The 22,818-nt window shown below is 47.3% G+C and overlaps 1 protein-coding gene across 1 annotated transcript in view; it reads right to left on the bottom strand.

The window, feature by feature from the left end:
* Positions 1–22,818, bottom strand: part of gphna (gephyrin a) — a 140,672-nt gene that overhangs the window by 50,022 nt on the left and 67,832 nt on the right. Inside the window, exons 3-8 of the mRNA XM_029712562.1 lie at positions 16,994–17,051; positions 16,208–16,300; positions 8,688–8,849; positions 8,421–8,594; positions 6,014–6,163; positions 1,099–1,247 (exon numbers count right to left, since the gene is read on the bottom strand). Coding sequence (XP_029568422.1) covers positions 1,099–1,247; positions 6,014–6,163; positions 8,421–8,594; positions 8,688–8,849; positions 16,208–16,300; positions 16,994–17,051 — 786 coding nt within the window. The remainder of the gene's footprint in view (positions 1–1,098; positions 1,248–6,013; positions 6,164–8,420; positions 8,595–8,687; positions 8,850–16,207; positions 16,301–16,993; positions 17,052–22,818) is intronic.

Below are 22,818 nucleotides of genomic sequence, written 5' to 3'. Positions count from 1 at the left end.
ATGGGGAATTGGAGGTACAGAGGTATGGATTGATCACAGTGGCTGCAAAGCCACAATCTTCCACAGAAATAGCTAGCTGCTATAAATTGTGACATGATGAGAATGGGGTTGGTGGTGAAATACAAAGTCTACCATCCAGTCTGATCTAGTCAAGTTACACCTCCTCTCCTCCCACCAGTCTGATCTAGTCAAGTTACACCTCCTCTCCTCCCACCAGTCTGATCTAGTCAAGTTACACCTCCTCTCCTCCCACCAGTCTGATCTAGTCAAGTTACACCTCCTCTCCTCCCACCAGTCTGATCTAGTCAAGTTACACCTCCTCTCCTCCGACCAGTCTGATCTAGTCAAGTTACACCTCCTCTCCTCCCACCAGTCTGATCTAGTCAAGTTACACCTCCTCTCCTCCCACCAGTCTGATCTAGTCAAGTTATACCTCCTCTCCTCCCACCAGTCTGATCTAGTCAAGTTACACCTCCTCTCCTCTTTCCCCTACCACTACCCCTCTCTGTTAGCTCAGCAACATTGTGAGGAACAGAACACAGGTAATGTTAGGACATGAACAGCAGCACTATGTATGTCTGGTTTCTTTTGTTTCCATGGCCACAGTGCAGTTTGAAACAGATATAAACAACATGACACCTGTCAATCAAAGACTGAACGGGACACTCCAGCAGAGGTCATTCGTCCGCCCCTCTGTGTGCTGTGACAATCACAGGACGTTTCTACAGTCAGGAAATAAAATGTTCAAATGTTAAAGTAAAGTATGGGGATAGGATGGAATCGAGGTTAGGAGGAGGAGCCTATAATTACACCCAATCAACAAACAACATACTGGACCTGATCTCAGAGTTACAGAACCAAAGGGATCCAATAAATGACCTCCCCTAAAAGCATGGAGGAGGGGAGAGGGAGGGAGTCAAGAAGAAACAGGCCTCCACCTCCAAGCCTTGATGGGTCAGAGTGAGGGGGAGACAGCAGCAAGGTGGAAGGAGGGAGGGTAGTGTTAGGATGTGAGAGGACTGAGCGTGGCCGGGTGAGTGGCAGGGGGAGGTGGAGGGGTAGATGGATGGGCAGTGGTGTAGGTATAAGAATAGTTACAGGAGGTGTCTTACTTTGGGTGTGGGGCAGGAGGCAGTGGAGAGGCGTGAGGTGGCCTGGGCGCGTGGCGACTCGGAGGGCGTGGTGCTCAGAGAAGTTGTGTCTCTGGGAAGAACCTGCACACCCCTAGAGATTATGCTGTCTGGGATCTATGGAGAGACAAGTTATATCTAGTTATATTTACTACTACAGACACACACAGACAGACAGACAGACAGACAGACAGACAGACAGACAGACAGACAGACAGACAGACAGACAGACAGACAGACAGACAGACAGACAGAGCAATATCTACAACACACACAAGTAGTTATCTTATCCACACACAGATAAAAGAGAGGAAAGCTGTGTGTACAAACAGCACTCTGATCTCTACTATAACACACACAGATAAAAGAGAGGAAAGCTGTGTGTACAAACAGCACTGTGATCTCTACTATAACACACACAGATAAAAGAGAGGAAAGCTGTGTGTACAAACAGCACTGTGATCTCTACTATAACACACACAGATAAAAGAGAGGAAAGCTGTGTGTACAAACAGCACTGTGATCTCTACTATAACACACACAGATAAAAGAGAGGAAAGCTGTGTGTACAAACAGCACTGTGATCTCTACTATAACACACACAGATAAAAGAGAGGAAAGCTGTGTGTACAAACAGCACTGTGATCTCTACTATAACACACACAGATAAAAGAGAGGAAAGCTGTGTGTACAAACAGCACTGTGATCTCTACTATAACACACACAGATAAAAGAGAGGAAAGCTGTGTGTACAAACAGCACTGTGATCTCTACTATAACACACACAGATAAAAGAGAGGAAAGCTGTGTGTACAAACAGCACTGTGATCTCTACTATAACACACACAGATAAAAGAGAGGAAAGCTGTGTGTACAAACAGCACTGTGATCTCTACTATAACACACACAGATATAAAAGAGAGGAAAGCTGTGTGTACAAACAGCACTGTGATCTCTACTATAACACACACAGATAAAAGAGAGGAAAGCTGTGTGTACAAACAGCACTGTGATCTCTACTATAACACACACAGATAAAAGAGAGGAAAGCTGTGTGTACAAACAGCACTGTGATCTCTACTATAACACACACAGATAAAAGACACCTCGAAAACACACACAGATTGGTCAGTCAGTCATCTGTTCTCTGATTGGCCAGGTAGACTTTTGTGATAACTGTAACAATATAAATTCATTCTAAACATCATTAGACGCTAGTTCCAGATGCATGTTAAACCCTGTGTGTGTGTGTGTGTGTGTGTGTGTGTGTGTGTGTGTGTGTGTGTGTGTGTGTGTGTACCATACATAGTATGGCTGCAGTGCGAGTGTGAGCCTGTGAGGAGACAGACAGGCCAGGCAGGCCCACAGTTTCCCCCCATGGCTGCTACTGTGGATGTGTGGATCTGCGACTGTGATCCGCACGGCTCATTTGAGCGGTGCTAGTGGGCCCATAGGCTTTACTGGCAGCCCAGCACTGAACCCCTTTCCGCTAATTAGCAACACAGGCTAATCCAGCTAGCGCTAATAACACTGTCTGGGCAACACCTAGCGATACACCACGCGTCATGACCTATACAAGATGGGGTCTCAAAAGGCCTTCTTCATTCCTCGCCTCCTCACCTCCTAAGATTCCTCTCCTCAGATCTGAAAAGGAGGCGGGGAGAGGACGGGATCGAGCACTTTTGAGATTCATGGTGTTCAAGTTTGCAGGGAGGAATTATGGGATGGGTGGGGTGCAGAGTACAGTGAAATGTGATGTAGGAGCGACGTGTGACATGAGGGTGGGTGGGTGGGCAGATTTGAGGGGTCTTACCATTACCGGCTGGTCTCCAGAGCAGGAGCAGGTGTAATGAGGTGGGGCAGGGGGGAGGTTCGATACCAGACCAGGTAGATACTGGCTACCTTTAGCCATGACAACAGCATGGTTATGGTGCTGGGGCTTCCCCTTCTGTTGATGGATGGTCAACACAGGATGAAACATGAATACACACATAATAGGCACGCACACAGGCATATGCACACAGGCATATGCACACAGGCATATGCACAAACACACACGGCGGGTAAACACACACACACGGCAGGTAAACACACACACACGGCAGGTAAACACACACACACGACAGGTAAACACACACACACGGCAGGTAAACACACACACACGGCAGGTAAACACACACACGGCAGGTAAACACACACACACGGCAGGTAAACACACACACACGGCAGGTAAACACACACACACGGCAGGTAAACACACACGGCAGGTAAACACACACACGGCAGGTAAACACAAACACACACGGCGGGTAAACACACACACGGCGGGTAAACACACACACGGCGGGTAAACACACACACACGGCAGGTAAACACACACAAACGACAGGTAAACACACACACACGGCAGGTAAACACACACACACGGCAGGTAAACACACACACACACGGCAGGTAAACACACACACACACGGCAGGTAAACACACACGGCAGGTAAACACACACACGGCAGGTAAACACAAACACACACGGCGGGTAAACACAAACACACACGGCGGGTAAACACACACACGGCAGGTAAACACACACACACGGCAGGTAAACACAAACACACACGGCAGGTAAACACACACACACGACGGGTAAACACACACACACGGCGGGTAAACACACACACACGGCGGGTAAACACACACTAGGCGGGTAAACACACACACACGGCGGGTAAACACACACACGGCGGGTAAACACACACACGGCGGGTAAACACACACACGGCGGGTAAACACACACACACGGCGGGTAAACACACACACGGCAGGTAAACACACACACGGCAGGTAAACACACACACGGCAGGTAAACACACACACGGCAGGTAAACACACACACGGCAGGTAAACACACACACGGCAGGTAAACACACACACGGCAGGTAAACACACACACGGCAGGTAAACACACACACGGCAGGTAAACACACACACGGCAGGTAAACACACACACACGGCAGGTAAACACACACACACGGCAGGTAAACACACACACGGCAGGTAAACACACACATGGCAGGTAAACACACACACGGCAGGTAAACACACACACACGGCGGGTAAACACACACACGGCGGGTAAACACACAAACGGCGGGTAAACACACACACACGGCAGGTAAACACACACACACAACAGGTAAACACACACATGGCAGGTAAACACACACACACAACAGGTAAACACACACACGGCAGGTAAACACACACACGGCAGGTAAACACACACACGGCAGGTAAACACACACACGGCAGGTAAACACACACACGGCAGGTAAACACACACACACGGCAGGTAAACACACACACACGGCAGGTAAACACACACACGGCAGGTAAACACACACATGGCAGGTAAACACACACACGGCAGGTAAACACACACACACGGCGGGTAAACACACACACGGCGGGTAAACACACAAACGGCGGGTAAACACACACACACGGCAGGTAAACACACACACACAACAGGTAAACACACACATGGCAGGTAAACACACACACACAACAGGTAAACACACACACGGCAGGTAAACACACACACACGGCGGGCAAACACACACACACGGCGGGTAAACACACACGCACGGCGGGTAAACAGACACACACGGCAGGTAAACACACACACGGCAGGTAAACACACACACACGGCAGGTAAACACACACACACGGCAGGTAAACACACACGGCAGGTAAACACACACACGGCAGGTAAACACAAACACACACGGCGGGTAAACACACACACGGCAGGTAAACACACACACACGGCAGGTAAACACACACACACGGCAGGTAAACACACACACACGGCAGGTAAACACACACACGGCAGGTAAACACACACATGGCAGGTAAACACACACACGGCAGGTAAACACACACACACGGCGGGTAAACACACACACGGCGGGTAAACACACAAACGGCGGGTAAACACACACACACGGCAGGTAAACACACACACACAACAGGTAAACACACACATGGCAGGTAAACACACACACACAACAGGTAAACACACACACGGCAGGTAAACACACACACACGGCGGGCAAACACACACACACGGCGGGTAAACACACACGCACGGCGGGTAAACAGACACACACGGCAGGTAAACACACACACGGCAGGTAAACACACACACACGGCAGGTAAACACACACACACGGCAGGTAAACACACACACACGGCAGGTAAACACACACGGCAGGTAAACACACACACGGCAGGTAAACACAAACACACACGGCGGGTAAACACACACACGGCAGGTAAACACACACACACGGCAGGTAAACACACACACACGGCAGGTAAACACACACACACGGCAGGTAAACATACACACGGCAGGTAAACACACACACACGGCAGGTAAACACACACACACGGCAGGTAAACATACACACGGCAGGTAAACACACACACACGGCAGGTAAACACACACACAGCGGGTAAACACACACACACGGCAGGTAAACATACACACTGACGTACTGATGTATCAAGATGAAGGCTCAGCACACGTGCAGTAATGCAGTGAACAGGGAGATCGGTTTCTAATGTAGCAAACACAATACATGTATTCTGAGACCTAGCTCCCTTTCTTCCTCTCTTATCCCTCGTTCAGCCCTCACTCTCCATTCATCTTCCTCTTTTCTCCTTCCTCTATCCCTCTATTTCTGCTAGATCTCCCTTCTTTTCTCTGGGTCAAATGATCATAATTCATTTTAGAAAGAACTTCTGGGCTGAAATATCCATGTTGAAGTTAACTTGAGGATTCTAACTTGAAAAACAGCAACAGGCCATTGAGTGTTTACCTTGGCAGCGATGGCGGCGGCGGTGATGTGTGAGTTGTGTCCATGGGAGTGGTGGTGGTGGTGGGCATGGTGGTCCTCGGTGGACACCAAGCATCTGTCCTTCATCTTCTCATCATCCTCATCATCATCATCATCCTCACACTGCACACCCTTATAATAATAATACACTTTATTAAGGAAACACAATTGATAGAGAAAACCACAACTCACGCTGCTGTATTTCATATGGATAAAATAACCACTGTAAAAGCAGCTATAGCTATTAAGATAAAAAAAAATAAGTACTGCTACAAACTGAAAATTATGTGATTATGGTGCAGGAATTAAGCACTGTGAAGTAGCTATATTACATGTAGGGACCCCCTCTCATTCTCATGAAGGGACCTCCTCTCATTCTCGTGTAGGGACCTCCTCTCATTCTCATGAAGGGACCTCCTCTCATTCTCGTGTAGGGACCTCCTCTCATTCTCGTGTAGGGACCTCCTCTCATTCTCGTGTAGGGACCTCCTCTCATTCTTGTGTAGGGACCTCCTCTCATTCTAGTGTAGGGACCTCCTCTCATTCTCGTGTAGGGACCTCCTCTCATTCTAGTGTAGGGACCTCCTCTCATTCTCGTGTAGGGACCCCCTCTCATTCTCGTGTAGGGACCTCCTCTCATTCTCGCGTAGGGACCCCCTCTCATTCTCGTGTAGGGACCCCCTCTCATTCTCGTGCAGGGACCCCCTCTCATTAGCGCGCAGGGACCTCCTCTCATTCTCGCGTAGGGACCCCCTCTCATTAGCGCGCAGGGACCTCCTCTCATTAGCGCGCAGGGACCTCCTCTCATTAGGGCGCAGGGACCTCCTCTCATTAGGGCGCAGGGACCTCCTCTCATTAGGGCGCAGGGACCTCCTCTCATTAGGGCGTAGGGACCTCCTCTCATTAGGGCGCAGGGACCTCCTCTCATTAGGGCGCAGGGACCTCCTCTCATTAGGGCGCAGGGACCTCCTCTCATTAGCGCGCAGGGACCTCCTCTCATTTGGGCGCAGGGACCTCCTCTCATTAGGGCGCAGGGACCTCCTCTCATTAGGGCGCAGGGAGCTCCTCTCATTAGCGCGCAGGGACCTCCTCTCATTAGGGCGCAGGGACCTCCTCTCATTAGCGCGCAGGGACCTCCTCTCATTAGCGCGCAGGGACCTCCTCTCATTAGGGCGCAGGGACCTCCTCTCATTAGGGCGCAGGGACCTCCTCTCTTTAGCACGCAGGGACCTCCTCTCATTAGCGAGCAGGGACCTCCTCTCATTAGGGGGACCAGTACGAAAAAATGAATGTATGCATTCACTACTGTAAGTCGCTCTGGATAAGAGCGTCTGCTAAATGACTAAAATGTAAATGTAATTAGCGCGCAGGGACCTCCTCTCATTATCGCGCAGGGACCTCCTAGCATTATCGCGCAGGGACCTCCCAACATGATCGCGCAGGGACCTCCCAACATGATCGCGCAGGGACCTCCCAACATGATCGCGCAGGGACCTCCCAACATGATCGCGCAGGGACCTCCCAACATGTTCGCGCAGGGACCTCCCAACATGATCGCGCAGGGACCTCCCAACATGATCGCGCAGGGACCTCCCAACATGATCGCGCAGGGACCTCCCAACATGATTGCGCAGGGACCTCCCAACATTATCACATAAGGAACTCCCAACATTATCACCTAAGGATCTCCCAACATTATCACATAGGGACCTCCTCTCATTATCATGAAGGGGCCTCCTCTCATTATCACGAAGGTGCCTACTCTCATTATCACGAAGGCGCCTAATCTCAATTTCATGAAGGGGCCTACTCTCATTATCACGAAGGTGCCTACTCTCATTATCACGAAGGTGCCTACTCTCATTATCACGAAGTTGCCTACTCTCATTATCACGAAGGTGCCTACTCTCATTATCACGAAGGTGCCTACTCTCATTATCACGAAGGTGCCTACTCTCATTATCACGAAGGAGCCTACTCTCATTATCACGAAGGGGCCTACTCTCATTATCATGTAGGGTCCTCTCATTATCATGTAGGAACATCTCATTATCATGTAGGAACATCTCATTATCATGTAGGAACATCTCATTGTCATGTCGGAACATCTCATTATCATGTAGGAACATCTCATTATCATGTAGGAACATCTCATTATCATGTAGGAACATCTCATTTTCATGTCGGAACATCTCATTGTCATGTCGGAACATCTCATTATCATGTAGGAACATCTCAATGTCCTGTATGAACATCTCATTATCATGTATGAACATATCATTATCCTGTAGGGTCCCCTCATTATCATGCGTTGTGGGATGTGTATATCACCCTCTTTTTCTTCCAAAAAGAAATGCAAACGCATAGGAGGAGAGCCAAAGAGTGTCACCTTGTCCTCTGTCTGAGTGCAGGCAATGCTGTTGAGGGTGAGGGGTGGGGAGAGGGGTGGTGGGGGTGAGGGCAGGTCCTCCAGAGCCTCGTGGACATCCTTCACCTTCACAACCGCATCCCGCAGCAGGTCAATGGCGTGGGGCAGAGCTGGAAGGATGAACTGGAAACACTCCTGTAGGAAGAGAGTTAGGGGTCAGAGGTCAAGGAGAGTACACACACACACACACACACACACACACACACACACACACACACACGATTTTACCTGTGAGCCCTTCTTGCTGCCAGGTAGGTTGATGATGAGGGTTTTGCCTCTGATTCCACAGACAGGCCTGGAAAGCATGCCCAGAGGTGTGACCTGAAGGGAGCCCATCAGCATAGCTAGGGCCATCCCTGGAGCCTCGCGCTCTATCACCTCTCTGGTGGCCTGCCACATGGGGAAGTAGGAAGGGACAGAGTGAAAGGGAACACTGGTTACTGTACTGAACAAATATTACATTCACCTTCAGCAGGGTCAGGGATGGGCAAGAAGGTCTAAGGGCAGGGCTGAGATTACAGCCTAACTGGCAAACAAGGTCTAAGGGCAGGGCTGAGATTACAGCCTAACTGGCAACAAGGTCTAAGGCCTGGGCTGAGATTACAGCCTAACTGGCAACAAGGTCTAAAGCCAGGGCAGAGATTACAGCCTAACTGCGTGGAAAAAGTTACGGCTTAACCTACTGTAGTAACCGACTGCAAAGCTCCATCCACTAGTAATACCCTAGTGACTAGGGCCTAGTGAAAGTACTGCAGTAATTACTACTACCATGAGTAGAACCATAGTCACTGCGCTACCAGTCAGTCAGGGTGCTGCTGGCATGATTAGAACAGTGATTCCTTTTAATCCCTGATGTTTCTTTATCTCAAAGCCCTTTGCCTCGGTTGTGTGTGTGAGAGACCCCCGGTTAACCCGTGGATCCCCTGGGGAGAAATTCCCCCTAGCAGCCCGTTTTTTCGATCCACACACCATGGGGGAGACAGTTTAAGTGATTTTCAATGTTTACTAAAAGATACATGATAAAATGAATACTTGTTTCAACCTGAGACTCATTGATCTTGGTTCATTTTCTGTGAAGAATATAAAAGTGAGGGAAAAAAGTATTTGATCCCCTGCTGATTTTGTACGTTTGCCCACTTACAAAGAAATTATTAGTCTATAATTTTAATGGTAGGTTTATTTGAACAGTGAGAGACAGAATAACAAAAAAAAAACCAGAAAACCGCATGTCAAAAATGTTATAAATTGATTTGCATTTTATTGGGGGAAATAAGTATTTAACCCCTCTGCAAAACATGATTTAGTACTTGGTGGCAAAACCCTTGTTGGCAATCACAGAGGTCAGACGTTTCTTGTAGTTGGCCACCAGGTTTGCACACATCTCAGGAGGGATTTTGTCCCACTCCTCTTTGCAGATCTTCTCCAAGTCATTAAGGTTTCGAGGCTGACGTTTGGCAACCCAAACCTTCAGCTCCCTCCACAGATTTTCTATGGGATTAAGGTATGGAGACTGGCTAGGCCACTCCAGGACCTTAATGTGCTTCTTCTTGAGCCACTCCTTTGTTGCCTTGGCCGTGTGTTTTTGGTCATTGTCATGCTGGAATACCCATCCACGACCCATTTTCAATGCCCTGGCTGAGGGAAGGATGTTCTCACCCAAGATTAGACGGTACATGGCCCCGTCCATCGTCCCTTTGATGTGGTGAAGTTGTCCTGTCCCCTTAGCAGAAAAACACCCCCAAAGCATAATGTTTCCACCTCCATGTTTGACGGTGGAGATGGTGTTCTTGTGGTCATAGGCAGCATTCCTCCTCCTCCAAACACGGCGAGTTGAGTTGATGCCAAAGAGCTCCATTTTGGTCTCATCTGACCACAACACTTTCACCCAGTTGTCCTCTGAATCATTCAGATGTTCATTGGCAAACTTCAGACAGGAATGTATATGTATTCTTGAGCAGGGGGACCTTGCGGGCACTGCAGGATTTCAGTCCTTCACGGCGTAGTGTGTTACCAATTGTTTTCTTGGTGACTATGGTCCCAGCTGCCTTGAGATCATTGACAAGATCCTCCAGTGTAGTTCTGGGCTGATTCCTCACCATTCTCATGATCATTGCAACCCCACGAGGTGAGATCTTGCATGGAGCCCCAGGCCAAGGGATATTGACAGTTCTTTTGTGTTTCTTCCATTTGCGAATAATCGCACCAAATGTTGTCACCTTCTCACCAAGCTGATTGGCGATGGTCTTGTAGCCAATTCCAGCCTTGTGTAGGTCTACAATCTTGTCCCTGACATCCTTGGAGAGCTCTTTGGTCTTGGCCATGGTGGAGAGTTTGGAATCTGATTGATTGATTGCTTCTGTGGACAGGTGTCCTTTTTACAGGTAACAAGCTGTGGTTAGGAGCACTCCCTTTAAGAGTGTGCTCCTAATCTCAGCTCGTTACCTGTATAAAAGACACCTGGGAGCCAGAAATCTTTCTCATTGAGAGGGGGTCAAATACTTATTTCCCTCATTAAAATGCAAATCAATTTATAACATTTTTGACATGCGTTTTTCTGGATATTTTTGTTGTTATTCTGTCTCTCGCTGTTCAAATAAACCTACCATTAAAATTATAGGCTGATCCTTTCTTTATCAGTGGGCAAACGTACAAAATCGGCAGGGGATCAAATACTTTTTTCCCCCACTGTATAAAGTAACACATTTTCATTGAGTGCACACTGTGCACCCCCTGCACATTTATATTATGTGGTGTTTGGGTCCACAGGACCCGAGGGTAATAAAAGCGTGGAAAAGTGTGTGTGTAGGTGAAAACAAGTAAAAATGAAACAAAAAGGTTTGCTGTGTGCCTTCACTCTGTCTTCCTCCTCCCTGGGCCTGCTGGTTCAACATAGCACCAAGAACCTGTTTGTCTCCCTGCCTGTCTGCCTGTCTCCCTCTTTTCTTGCACTCTTTAGCCTTTGTAGAATGTAAAACTACACAACGTCTTGCGGGAACCTGCACAATGTTAATACAATACATTATTTCGACATATTGTAAAAAAAATCTGTATTTTCCCACACTCTACCCCAGCCAGGTGCAAATTAAAAAGGGAGGGACACAACAAATAAATAGCTTTGCATGTGTGGCTCCTTACCACAATAAATCAGTATGACAAAAAGAATCTGGCAAAAAGAATCTTTGCTCAGAGGGCCTTAGACATCATATTGCAGAGAGAGAAGCTAGTGTGGAAGTACCATCTTCCACTTTGGAAGTTTCCAAATATGAGGATCATGTCTATGTCAATTCGGAGTCTGACAGTGAGTTGGAAGAAGAGGATGAGATTGACCCTCAGCCAGCCCCAGGACCAGCCTGTCAGCAACTGGCTCATCAGCAGCATGCAGGAGGAGAAATATGGATGTCAAAAAATTGTGAAATTGAATGGTCTTCTAGCCCAAGGAATGAGCCACTCCCCGCATGGCTGCCAATGTGATAAGGATGCAATCAGGGCCGACGCGGATGGCAGTTACTCATGTGCAGGACATAAAGTCTTCTTTTGAACTGTTCATCCCAGACACCATCCTGAAAATCATTCTGAACTGCACTCATTTGGAGGGAAGGTGTTTTTGGAGAGAGATGGAAGGAGATGGACAAAACTCATTTACATGCATACTTAGATTTTTTAATCCTTGCTGGTGTTTTCAGATCCAACGGGGAATCCACAGAATCCCTGTGGCATGCAGAAAGTGGCAGAGAACTTTTCTGTGCACAATGTCTCTGGAAAACTTCCACATTATTTCCAGGATTATCCGCTTCGATAACCGAGACACCAGACTAGCTCGGCGGCAGAGAGACAAGCTAGCTGCAATCAGGTCAGTATGGGACAAATGGGTGGACTGCCTTCCCCTGTTTTACAATCCTGGGCCCAGCGTTACTGTTGATGAGCAGCTTATGGCATTTAGGGGCCGCTGCCCCTTCAGGCAGTACATACCGTCTTAACACGCAAAATATGGAAACTAGATCTGGGCTGCCTGTGTGGTGCTTCATCAAATGCGTGGAACTTGCAAGTGAATAAGGGGAAGCCAGAAGGAGGAGCCCCTGAGAAGAACCAAGGGATGCAGGTTGTCCTGGAAGTAACACAGGAACTCCGTGGCCACAACATCACAAGCGATAACTGTTATTACTTTGCACAAGCTGGGACAGGAGCTCCTACTAGAGGAAGCTGACGATGGTAGGAACAGTACGAAAAAACAAGCCAGAGCTCCCACTTCAGCTGTTGAATACACGGAACAGGCCTATCAATTCCTCTAAGTTTGCTTTCATGGCTGACACATCCCTAGTGTCCTACGTGCCAAAGAAAGGCAAAAATGTGGTCATGAGTACTCGGCATAGGGATGGGAGAATCTGTGGCCAGGAACATCAAAAAACAAAAATCTAAATGGATTACAATGCCACAAAAGGAAGAGTGGACAATTTAAACAAGCTGGTAAATGGCTACAGCTGCAAAAGAAGAACCCTACGCTGGCCACCTGTGATATTCTTCAACATCTTGGACATCTCTGCATACAACGCGTTTGTCATCTGGATGGCGTTGAACCCAGATTGGAACAGAGGAGACGGGTCTTTCTCAAGGAGCTGGACAAGGCATTGGTAAGACCTCAAATCCAGAGGAGGAAATATATCCCAAGGACCCCAGCTTCTGCAGCCATTGTGAGGAGGATTCAGGAGGATGCTGGTGCCCCATCCGCCCGGCCCACAGAACCAACAACTCCTATACCGGAAGTAAGTGTGAGTGATGTTGTTGCATGTCTGTGTGTCTGACTCTCCTACTTGGCCTGCTGTAACTATACAGTGACTTGCGAAAGTATTCACTCCCCTTGGCATTTTACCTATTTTGTTGCCTTACAACCTGGATTTAAAATAGATTTTGGGGGGGTTTGTATCATTTGATTTACACAACATGCCTACCACTTTGAAGATGCAAAACATTTTGTATTGTGAAACAAACAAGAAATACGACTAAAGAAAACTTGAGCGTGCATAACTATTCACCCCCCCCCCCCCCCCCCCCCCACGGTCAAAACTTTGTAGAGCCACATTTTGCAGCAATTACAGCTGCAAGTCTCTTGGGTTATGTCTCTATAATCTTGGCACATATAGCCACTGGAATTTTTGCCCATTCTTCAAGGCAAAACTGCTCCTGCAAGTTTGCTGTACACCAGGGGAACCCAACCATCTTTAAGTCATACCACAGATTCTCAAATGGATTGAGGTCTGGGCTTTGACTAAGCCATTCCAAGACATTTAAATGTTTCCCCTTAAACCACTTGAGTGTGGCTTTAGCAGTATGCTTAGGGGCATTGTCCTGCTGGAAGGTGAACCTCTGTCCCAGTCTCAAATCTCTGGAAGACTGAAACAGGTTTCCCTCAAGAATTTCCCTGTATTTAGAGCCATCCATCATTCCTTCAATTCTGACCAGTTTCCCAGTCCCTGCTGATGAAAAACATCCGCAAAGGATGATGCTGCCACCACAATGCTTCACTATGGGGATGGTGTTCTCGGGGTGATGAGAGGTGTTGGGTTTGCGCCAGACATAGCGTTTATCTTGATGGCCAAAAAGCTACATTTTAGTCTCATCTGACCAGAGTACATTCTTCCATATGTTTGGGGAGTCTCCCACATGCCTTTTGGCGAACACCAAACATGTTTGCTTATTTTTATCTGGCCACTCTTCCGTAAAGCCCAGCTCTGCGGAGTGTATGGCTTAAAGTGGTCCTATGGACAGATACTCCAATCTCCGCTGTGGAGCTTTGCAGCTCCTTCAGGGTTATCTTTGGTCTCTTTGTTGCCTCTCTGATTAATGCCCTCCTTGCCTGGTCCGTGAGTTTTGGTGGGCGGTCCTCTCTTGGCAGGTTTGTTGTGGTGCCATATTCTTTAAAAAAAATATATAATTGATTTAATGGTGCTCTGTGGGATGTTCAAAGTTTCTGATATTTTTTTTATCACCAAACCTTGATCGGTACTTCTCCACAACTTTGTCCTTGACCTGGTCTTCATGGTGCCGCTTCCTTGGTGGTGCCCCTTGCTTAGTGGTCTTGCAGAACAGGTGCATATACACTGAGATCATGTGACAGATCATGTGACACTTAGACTGCACACAGGTGGACTTTATTTAACTAATTATGTAACTTCTGAAGGTAATTGGTTGCACCAGATCTTTTTTAAGGGCTTCATAGCAACGCACCACTGCACGCACCACTTCTCCGGTTAAATTTTTTTGGATATTTTTTTTCATTTCATTTCACTTCACCAATTTGGACTATTTTGTATATGTCCATTACATGAAGTCCAAATAAAAATCCATTTAAATTACAGGTTGAAATGCAACAAAATAGGAAAAACACCAAGGGGAATGAATACTTTTGCAAGGCACTGTATATGTGAGTGTATATGTGAGATGTATGTGAGATGTTAGTAAAATTCCTGAACTAAATGTTTCCATCATTCTAGATTGCAGCCGGTAGCAACAAGAAGAAGTGCTGGGATGTGTGTGGATTCAAGAAGGACAGGAAGACACAGTGCACATGCATCAAGCACAATAAATACATTTGCACAACACACAGTAAAACTCTGTCCCTCGTGGTGTGTAGACTAGCCTTAATTTGTGTTCAATGGGGCTCATTTATCATTTCCATAAAATACTGTATGTAGAATTTGTCCTTCCAATTTGTTCAGTTCAAAGCAATAAACATCAATGGTGATGAAAACCTTGTTTCATTTATATTTGTTCAAGATAAACATGATTTATTCCACCCATATCTTGATTATCATTTATTTTTGTTTTTCAAAAATCACATTTTTCCCCCAAAAAAACAAATAGCGCTTTTATTGATAAATGTGATCTAGCAGAGGTAAATGGAAAATATTAACCATGTATGCTGTCTATAATGCATGTAATTGATATCAACATGTAAGTATTACGTAATAAGTATTTTTGTGTAAATTGTTATGGCTGTATTGTTTTAAAACCCCAATTGTGTTGTGGGTCCATCAGATCCGCGAACATTGGGTGAATAACAAAAACATGAACATCACGAGGTTTAAGAGAAGTGATGTTGTGTGCCCTTGAGATGAATGACACTTCAAACATGCACATTATTATTATTATTATAAAAGAAGAGAAAGATAAGGACATATCAAAGAGAGGGGGAAGAGGGAGAGAGAGGGAAGAAAGAGAGAGAGAAAAGAGGGAGAGAGAGAAGAGGAAGAGAGAGAAGAGGAAGAGAGAGAGAGAAGAGGATGAGAGAGAGTGAGGGGGAGGGAAAAAGAGAGAGTTAACGTCCACAGCCAGCAGTAATCTCCAGGGAGTCACAAGCGCTTTCTCCCTATCACATGCACGCACTCACACACAAGCAAATGAACATGCACTCATACACATTCACAGAGTCAAGCATAAAATAAAACACTCTCTCAACCCTAAAATATGACACACTCATACACACATTGACAACATATGCAAAATACATCATATGGAAAATAACATAGTGGAACAAAAACATTTATTTATCCGTACTGTGAAAAACCTGACTAAACACAAGACAATCTACGGTTTGACAAACACAACTCACACATGAATATGCACATTGACCATGCAGGTGCCAACCAACACACACACGTTCATGCATAGCTAACAGCTTACACTACATCTAGGGGTCAACACTCATCCACACTCACATGGACACAAACACAAACTTTGGGGTCCCCATGTACCTCGGGAGTGACATCACGGGGGGCGAACCCTGTTCCTCCGGTGGTCAGAATCAGGTTCAGCTCCTTCTCATCACACCAGTCCACCAATGTCTCCTGAGGACAGAGTGCAGAGAGACACACCATTGGCTGGCAGCAGTGTCAACCACAGAGGTGACCACTCCATTGGCTGGGAGCAGTGTCAATCATACAGACAACAACAGAGGCTGGTTCAGAATAGAATACTAAAGCGCTGGGTGAATCTCAATTGTCTTTCCTTGATTCCTAGCATCTTCCCTTGTCGCCTCGTTCTCAAATTGCATTGGAGGAGAAGATCAGAGGGGACAAACCTTGGATCTTGTCCTCTAATGTGTCTGGAAAAGGAGGCAAGGAGAGAGGACGCAAGAAATCAAAGAAAGACCATTAAAATTCACCCACTGTTCACCCAACTGTTTCCAAGACAGAAGGGCTTACAATAACAACTCTTTAATGTAGGCCTAGTGAGAGAATGCATGAGAGAATCCAAAATGGTGTCACCTTTGAACTATAGCCTGCGGTGGGCTCTAGGGGGCAGCATGCAGTTAGAGTAGAGACAGAGACAGAGAGAGAGAGAGAGAGAGAGAGAGAGAGAGAGAGAGAGAGAGAGAGAGAGAGAGAGAGGAGGGATGGAGAGAGACAACATGGAGGGACTAAGAGGGAGAGAGGAAGACAGAGAGAGATCGAGAGAGAGAGAGAGAGAGGAGGGAGGGAGTAAGAGGGAGCGAGGAAGGGAGAGAGAGAGAGCAATAGAGGAGGGAGAGAGATATTTACCTTAATCTCATCAATCTCATCTGGGACTATTTTGTAGGAAGATATGACGCCTCCGAGCCTGTGGATGAGAAACACAAAACAACAACAAGATCATAGTTAGTTCAAATTCAGTCTCAACAAACTCACTGGAGACGGAAAGAGAGGGGGAGAGAACAGGCAAACAAAACGGGGATTGGAGAAATATGGAGCAAAGAAAGTAAGTAGGAGTGGGAGTAAAAGGAGAAGTGTTAAAACTGAGAGAAAGAAAAAAAGGGTTATCCTGAACTGTACTCTAAGTTAGGAGCCATCTGTATGTGCAGGTCAAAGAAAATGGACTCTCTAAAATAGACATTAAAGACAAAAGCATAAGTAGTCAGTATTAGCTATTTTTAGAGAGTGATTGTGATTCACTGAGAAAATGCCATGAGACTGTTAGTTCAAGTCAAATCATGTCCACTGGCGCCTACCAGTGGAGGATGTATTTACCACACCAGGGCAAGAACTACATGGTAAAGCCCACCCAGTATGGAGTCTTCTCAGTACTATAGTCAGACAAAAATATGATTTTTTCCTCAGCTCTTTCAATCAGAAAATTGTGAAAACCACAACACACGGAAATATTGAACGCAATGAACATACAACCATCAAAACCTAAACCTAGAGGGAATTCAGTCTACTGTCAAAAGGAAATCCATCAAAAGTGGGTCACAGCTAAATTGAGACATTCGAAAATGAGAATTTGTTCAACAAAACTAATCAGGATTTCCTTAATCCAGTAGTCAGAGAAACCACTTGTGTTGTGTGTGTGTGGATTGTGTGTTGGGGTGAGTTACTCAGCGACTCAGGAGCTTCTAGGGAAAGTACACACACACACACACACACACACACACACACACACACACACACACACACACACACACACACACACACACACACACACACACACACACACACACACACACACACACTTGGAATGACCCTTTCAGCAGTAGTAAAGTGGTGTTAAAAGAGAAGGTGGTATCATCTCATCCGTTTGTCTATAACAGCACTGATCATTGTCGAAATGCCCTCCTGATCTGATTGGTGGAATGTTACTCCCAAAACTCCAGATTATTCTGGGCTAAGGAGATAGAGAAGGAGGAGGCCATTCGGAATAGCTGGAGAGAAGTAATGACAGAAGATGGGAAGAGGGGGAGAAAGAGGGAGGGACAGAGAGAGATTGGTGTGTTTTATATTTACATAAGGTTGAGTGGTGTGTGTGTGTGTGTGTGTGTGTGTGTGTGTGTGTGTTAACCCCTGTCCTTGTCTACAGCTGCTGAGTCCCAGCTGTGCAGATCTGCTCTGTTCTGGGACAGCTACATTAATAAATTCAATCTGCTACGCACTCTCTCTCCTCTTCCTCCACTCCATCCTCTCTCTTTGCCTCCCTCTCTCTTTGCCTCCCTCTCTCTTTGCCTCCCTCTCTCTTTGCCTCCCTCTCTCCGCCCTCACTCTCTCTCTCAGCCCTCACTCTCTCTCTCCGCCCTCACTCTCCGCCCTCACTCTCTGTCTCTGCCTCTTCTCTTTCCTCCTCTTCTCTATATCATTCCCTCTCTCCGCCCTCACTCTCTCTCTCCGCCCTCACTCTCTCTCTCCGCCCTCACTCTCTCCGCCCTCACTCTCTCTCTCTGCCCTCACTCTCTCTCTCTGCCCTCACTCTCTCTCTCTGCCCTCACTCTCTGTCTCTGCCCTCTCTCTCTGCCCTCACTCTCTCTCTCCGCCCTCACTCTCTCTCTCCGCCCTCACTCTCTCTCTGCCCTCACTCTCTCTCTCTGCCCTCACTCTCTGCCCTCACTCTCTCTCTCCGCCCTCACTCTCTCTCTCTGCCCTCACTCTCTCTCTGCCCTCACTCTCTCTCTCTCTCTGCCCTCTCTCTCTGCCCTCACTCTCTCTCCCTGCCCTCTCTCTCTGCCCTCACTCTCTCTCTCTGCCCTCTCTCTCTCTCTCTCTCTCTGCCCTCACTCTCTCTCTCTGCCCTCTCTCTCTGCCCTCACTCTCTCTCTCTGCCCTCACTCTCTCTCTCTACCCTCTCTCTCTCTCTCAGGGTGTTGTATCAAGAGCCCATCCTCTCTCCCTCCCTCCCATCCTATTTCCGTCTGTCCCTGCCAACAGTCATTAGAGACTCAGAGCATCCTGTCCCTTGATCACAGCACCGCCACACACGGTCACACACTGTCACTCAGTCACTGTCACTCACTCACACTACACTGACACTCTAACACACACATAGACACACTACATATGCACTCTTTTTTTGGTGCAATTTATTTGAACTTTTTGACTCTGCATTGTTGGGAAAGGGCCCGTAAGTAAGCATTTCATGGTAAAGTATATTGTAATTTAACTTCATTTACATTTTTTCACCCTTGCTGGGCCACACTGTGTGTGTGTGTGTGTAGTGTTTGCCTCTCACTCTCTCTCTCTATATGTGTGTGTGTGAGTATGTCTATCTCTGTGTGTGTGTCTCTATCTCTGTGTGCGCTTGTGCGCTTGTGTGTGTGTGTGTGTGTGTGTATCCAAGTGTATGTGTGTCTTTAGCTGGTGCACTAGAGTACAGCCCCACACTGTGTATGTGTGTAGTAGTCAGGTGTTGGTACAGTGGTTGGATCCTAGAGTACAGCCCCAGACTGTGTATGTGTGTAGTAGTCAGGTGTTGGTACAGTGGTTGGATCCTAGAGTACAGCCCCAGACTGTGTTTGTGTGTAGTAGTCAGGTGTTGGTACAGTGGTTGGATCCTAGAGTACAGCCCCAGACTGTGTATGTGTATGTGTGTAGTAGTCAGGTGTTGGTACAGTGGTGGGATCCTAGAGTACAGCCCCAGACTGTGTATGTGTTTGTGTGTAGTAGTCAGGTGTTGGTACAGTGGTTGAATCCTAGAGTACAGCCCCAGACTGTGTATGTGTTTGTGTGTAGTAGTCAGGTGTTGGTACAGTGGTTGGATCCTAGCGTACAGTCCCAGACTGTGTATGTGTTTGTGTGTAGTAGTCAGGTGTTGGTACAGTGGTTGGATCCTAGAGTACAGCCCCAGACTGTGTATGTGTGTAGTAGTCAGGTGTTGGTACAGTGGTTGGATCCTAGAGTACAGCCCCAGACTGTGTATGTGTGTAGAAGTCAGGTGTTGGTACAGTGGTTGGATCCTAGAGTACAGCCCCAGACTGTGTATGTGTATGTGTGTAGTAGTCAGGTGTTGGTACAGTGGTTGGATCCTAGAGTACAGCCCCAGACTGTGTTTGTGTATGTGTGTAGTAGTCAGGTGTTGGTACAGTGGTTGAATCCTAGAGTACAGCCCCAGACTGTGTATGTGTGTAGTAGTCAGGTGTTGGTACAGTGGTTGGATCCTAGAGTACAGCCCCAGACTGTGTATGTGTATGTGTGTAGTAGTCAGGTGTTGGTAAAGTGGTGGGATCCTAGAGTACAGCCCCAGACTGTGTATGTGTTTGTGTGTAGTAGTCAGGTGTTGGTACAGTGGTGGGATCCTAGAGTACAGCCCCAGACTGTGTATGTGTGTAGTAGTCAGGTGTTGGTACAGTGGTTGGATCCTTGAGAACAGCCCCAGACTGTGTATGTGTATGTGTGTAGTAGTCAGGTGTTGGTACAGTGGTGGGATCCTAGAGTACAGCCCCAGACTGTGTATGTGTATGTGTGTAGTAGTCAGGCGTTGGTACAGTGGTTGAATCCTAGCGTACAGCCCCAGACTGTGTATGTGTGTAGTAGTCAGGTGTTGGTACAGTGGTTGGATCCTAGAGTACAGCCCCAGACTGTGTATGTGTATGTGTGTAGTAGTCAGGTGTTGGTACAGTGGTGGGATCCTAGAGTACAGCCCCAGACTGTGTATGTGTTTGTGTGTAGTAGTCAGGTGTTGGTACAGTGGTTGAATCCTAGAGTACAGCCCCAGACTGTGTATGTGTTTGTGTGTAGTAGTCAGGTGTTGGTACAGTGGTTGGATCCTAGCGTACAGCCCCAGACTGTGTATGTGTTTGTGTGTAGTAGTCAGGTGTTGGTACAGTGGTTGGATCCTAGAGTACAGCCCCAGACTGTGTATGTGTGTAGTAGTCAGGTGTTGGTACAGTGGTTGGATCCTAGAGTACAGCCCCAGACTGTGTATGTGTGTAGAAGTCAGGTGTTGGTACAGTGGTTGGATCCTAGAGTACAGCCCCAGAATGTGTATGTGTGTAGTAGTCAGATGTTGGTACAGTGGTGGGATCCTAGAGTACAGCCCCAGACTGTGTATGTGTTTGTGTGTAGTAGTCAGGTGTTGGTACAGTGGTTGAATCCTAGCGTACAGCCCCAGATTGTGTATGTGTGTAGTAGTCAGGTGTTGGTACAGTGGTTGGATCCTAGAGTACAGCCCCAGACTGTGTATGTGTGTAGTAGTCAGGTGTTGGTACAGTGGTTGGATCCTAGAGTACAGCCCCAGACTGTGTATGTGTATGTGTGTAGTAGTCAGGTGTTGGTACAGTGGTTGGATCCTAGTGTACAGCCCTAGACTGTGTATGTGTTTGTGTGTAGTAGTCAGGTGTTGGTACAGTGGTTGAATCCTAGCATACAGCCCCAGACTGTGTATGTGTTTGTGTGTAGTAGTCAGGTGTTGGTACAGTGGTTGGATCCTAGAGTACAGCCCCAGACTGTGTATGTGTGTAGTAGTCAGGTGTTGGTACAGTGGTTGGATCCTAGAGTACAGCCCCAGACTGTGTATGTGTGTAGTAGTCAGGTGTTGGTACAGTGGTTGGATACTAGAGTACAGCCCCAGACTGTGTATGTGTTTGTGTGTAGTAGTCAGGTGTTCGTACAGTGGTTGGATCCTAGAGTACAGCCCCAGACTGTGTATGTGTTTGTGTGTAGTAGTCAGGTGTTGGTACAGTGGTTGGATCCTAGCGTACAGCCCCAGACTGTGTATGTGTGTAGTAGTCAGGTGTTGGTACAGTGGTTGGATCCTAGCATACAGCCCCAGACTGTGTTTGTGTATGTGTGTAGTAGTCAGGTGTTGGTACAGTGGTTGGATCCTAGAGTACAGCCCCAGACTGTGTATGTGTGTAGTAGTCTGGTGTTGGTACAGTGGTTGAATCCTAGAGTACAGCGCCAGACTGTGTTTGTGTATGTGTGCAGTAGTCAGGTGTTGGTACAGTGGTTGGATCCTAGAGTACAGCCCCAGACTGTGTATGTGTTTGTGTGTGTAGTAGTCAGGTGTTGGTACAGTGGTTGGATCCTAGCATACAGCCCCAGACTGTGTATGTGTGTAGTAGTCAGGTGTTGGTACAGTGGTAAGATCCTAGCGTACAGCCCCAGACTGTGTATGTGTGCAGTAGTCAGGTGTTGGTACAGTGGTTGGATCCTAGAGTACAGCCCCAGACTGCGTATGTGTGTAGTAGTCAGGTGTTGGTACAGTGGTTGGATCCAAGAGTACAGCCCCAGACTGTGTATGTGTGTAGCAGTCAGGTGTTGGTACAGTGGTTGGATCCTAGCGTACAGCCCCAGACTGTGTATGTGTTTGTGTGTAGTAGTCAGGTGTTGGTACAGTGGTTGGATCCTAGCGTACAGCCCCAGACTGTGTATGTGTGTAGTAGTCAGGTGTTGGTACAGTGGTTAGATCCTAGCGTACAGCCCCAGACTGTGTTTGTGTATGTGTGTAGTAGTCAGGTGTTGGTACAGTGGTTGGATCCTAGCGTACAGCCCCAGACTGTGTATGTGTGTAGTAGTCAGGTGTTGGTAAAGTGGTTGGATCCTAGAGTACAGCCCCACACTGCGTATGTGTTTGTGTGTAGTAGTCAGGTGTTGGTACAGTGGTTGAATCATAGCGTACAGCCCCA

The sequence above is a fragment of the Salmo trutta genome, chromosome 25 (assembly GCF_901001165.1).
Source record: "Salmo trutta chromosome 25, fSalTru1.1, whole genome shotgun sequence".
Taxonomy (NCBI): Eukaryota; Metazoa; Chordata; class Actinopteri; order Salmoniformes; family Salmonidae; genus Salmo; species Salmo trutta.
This window is presented reverse-complemented; position numbering and strand designations above follow the sequence as displayed.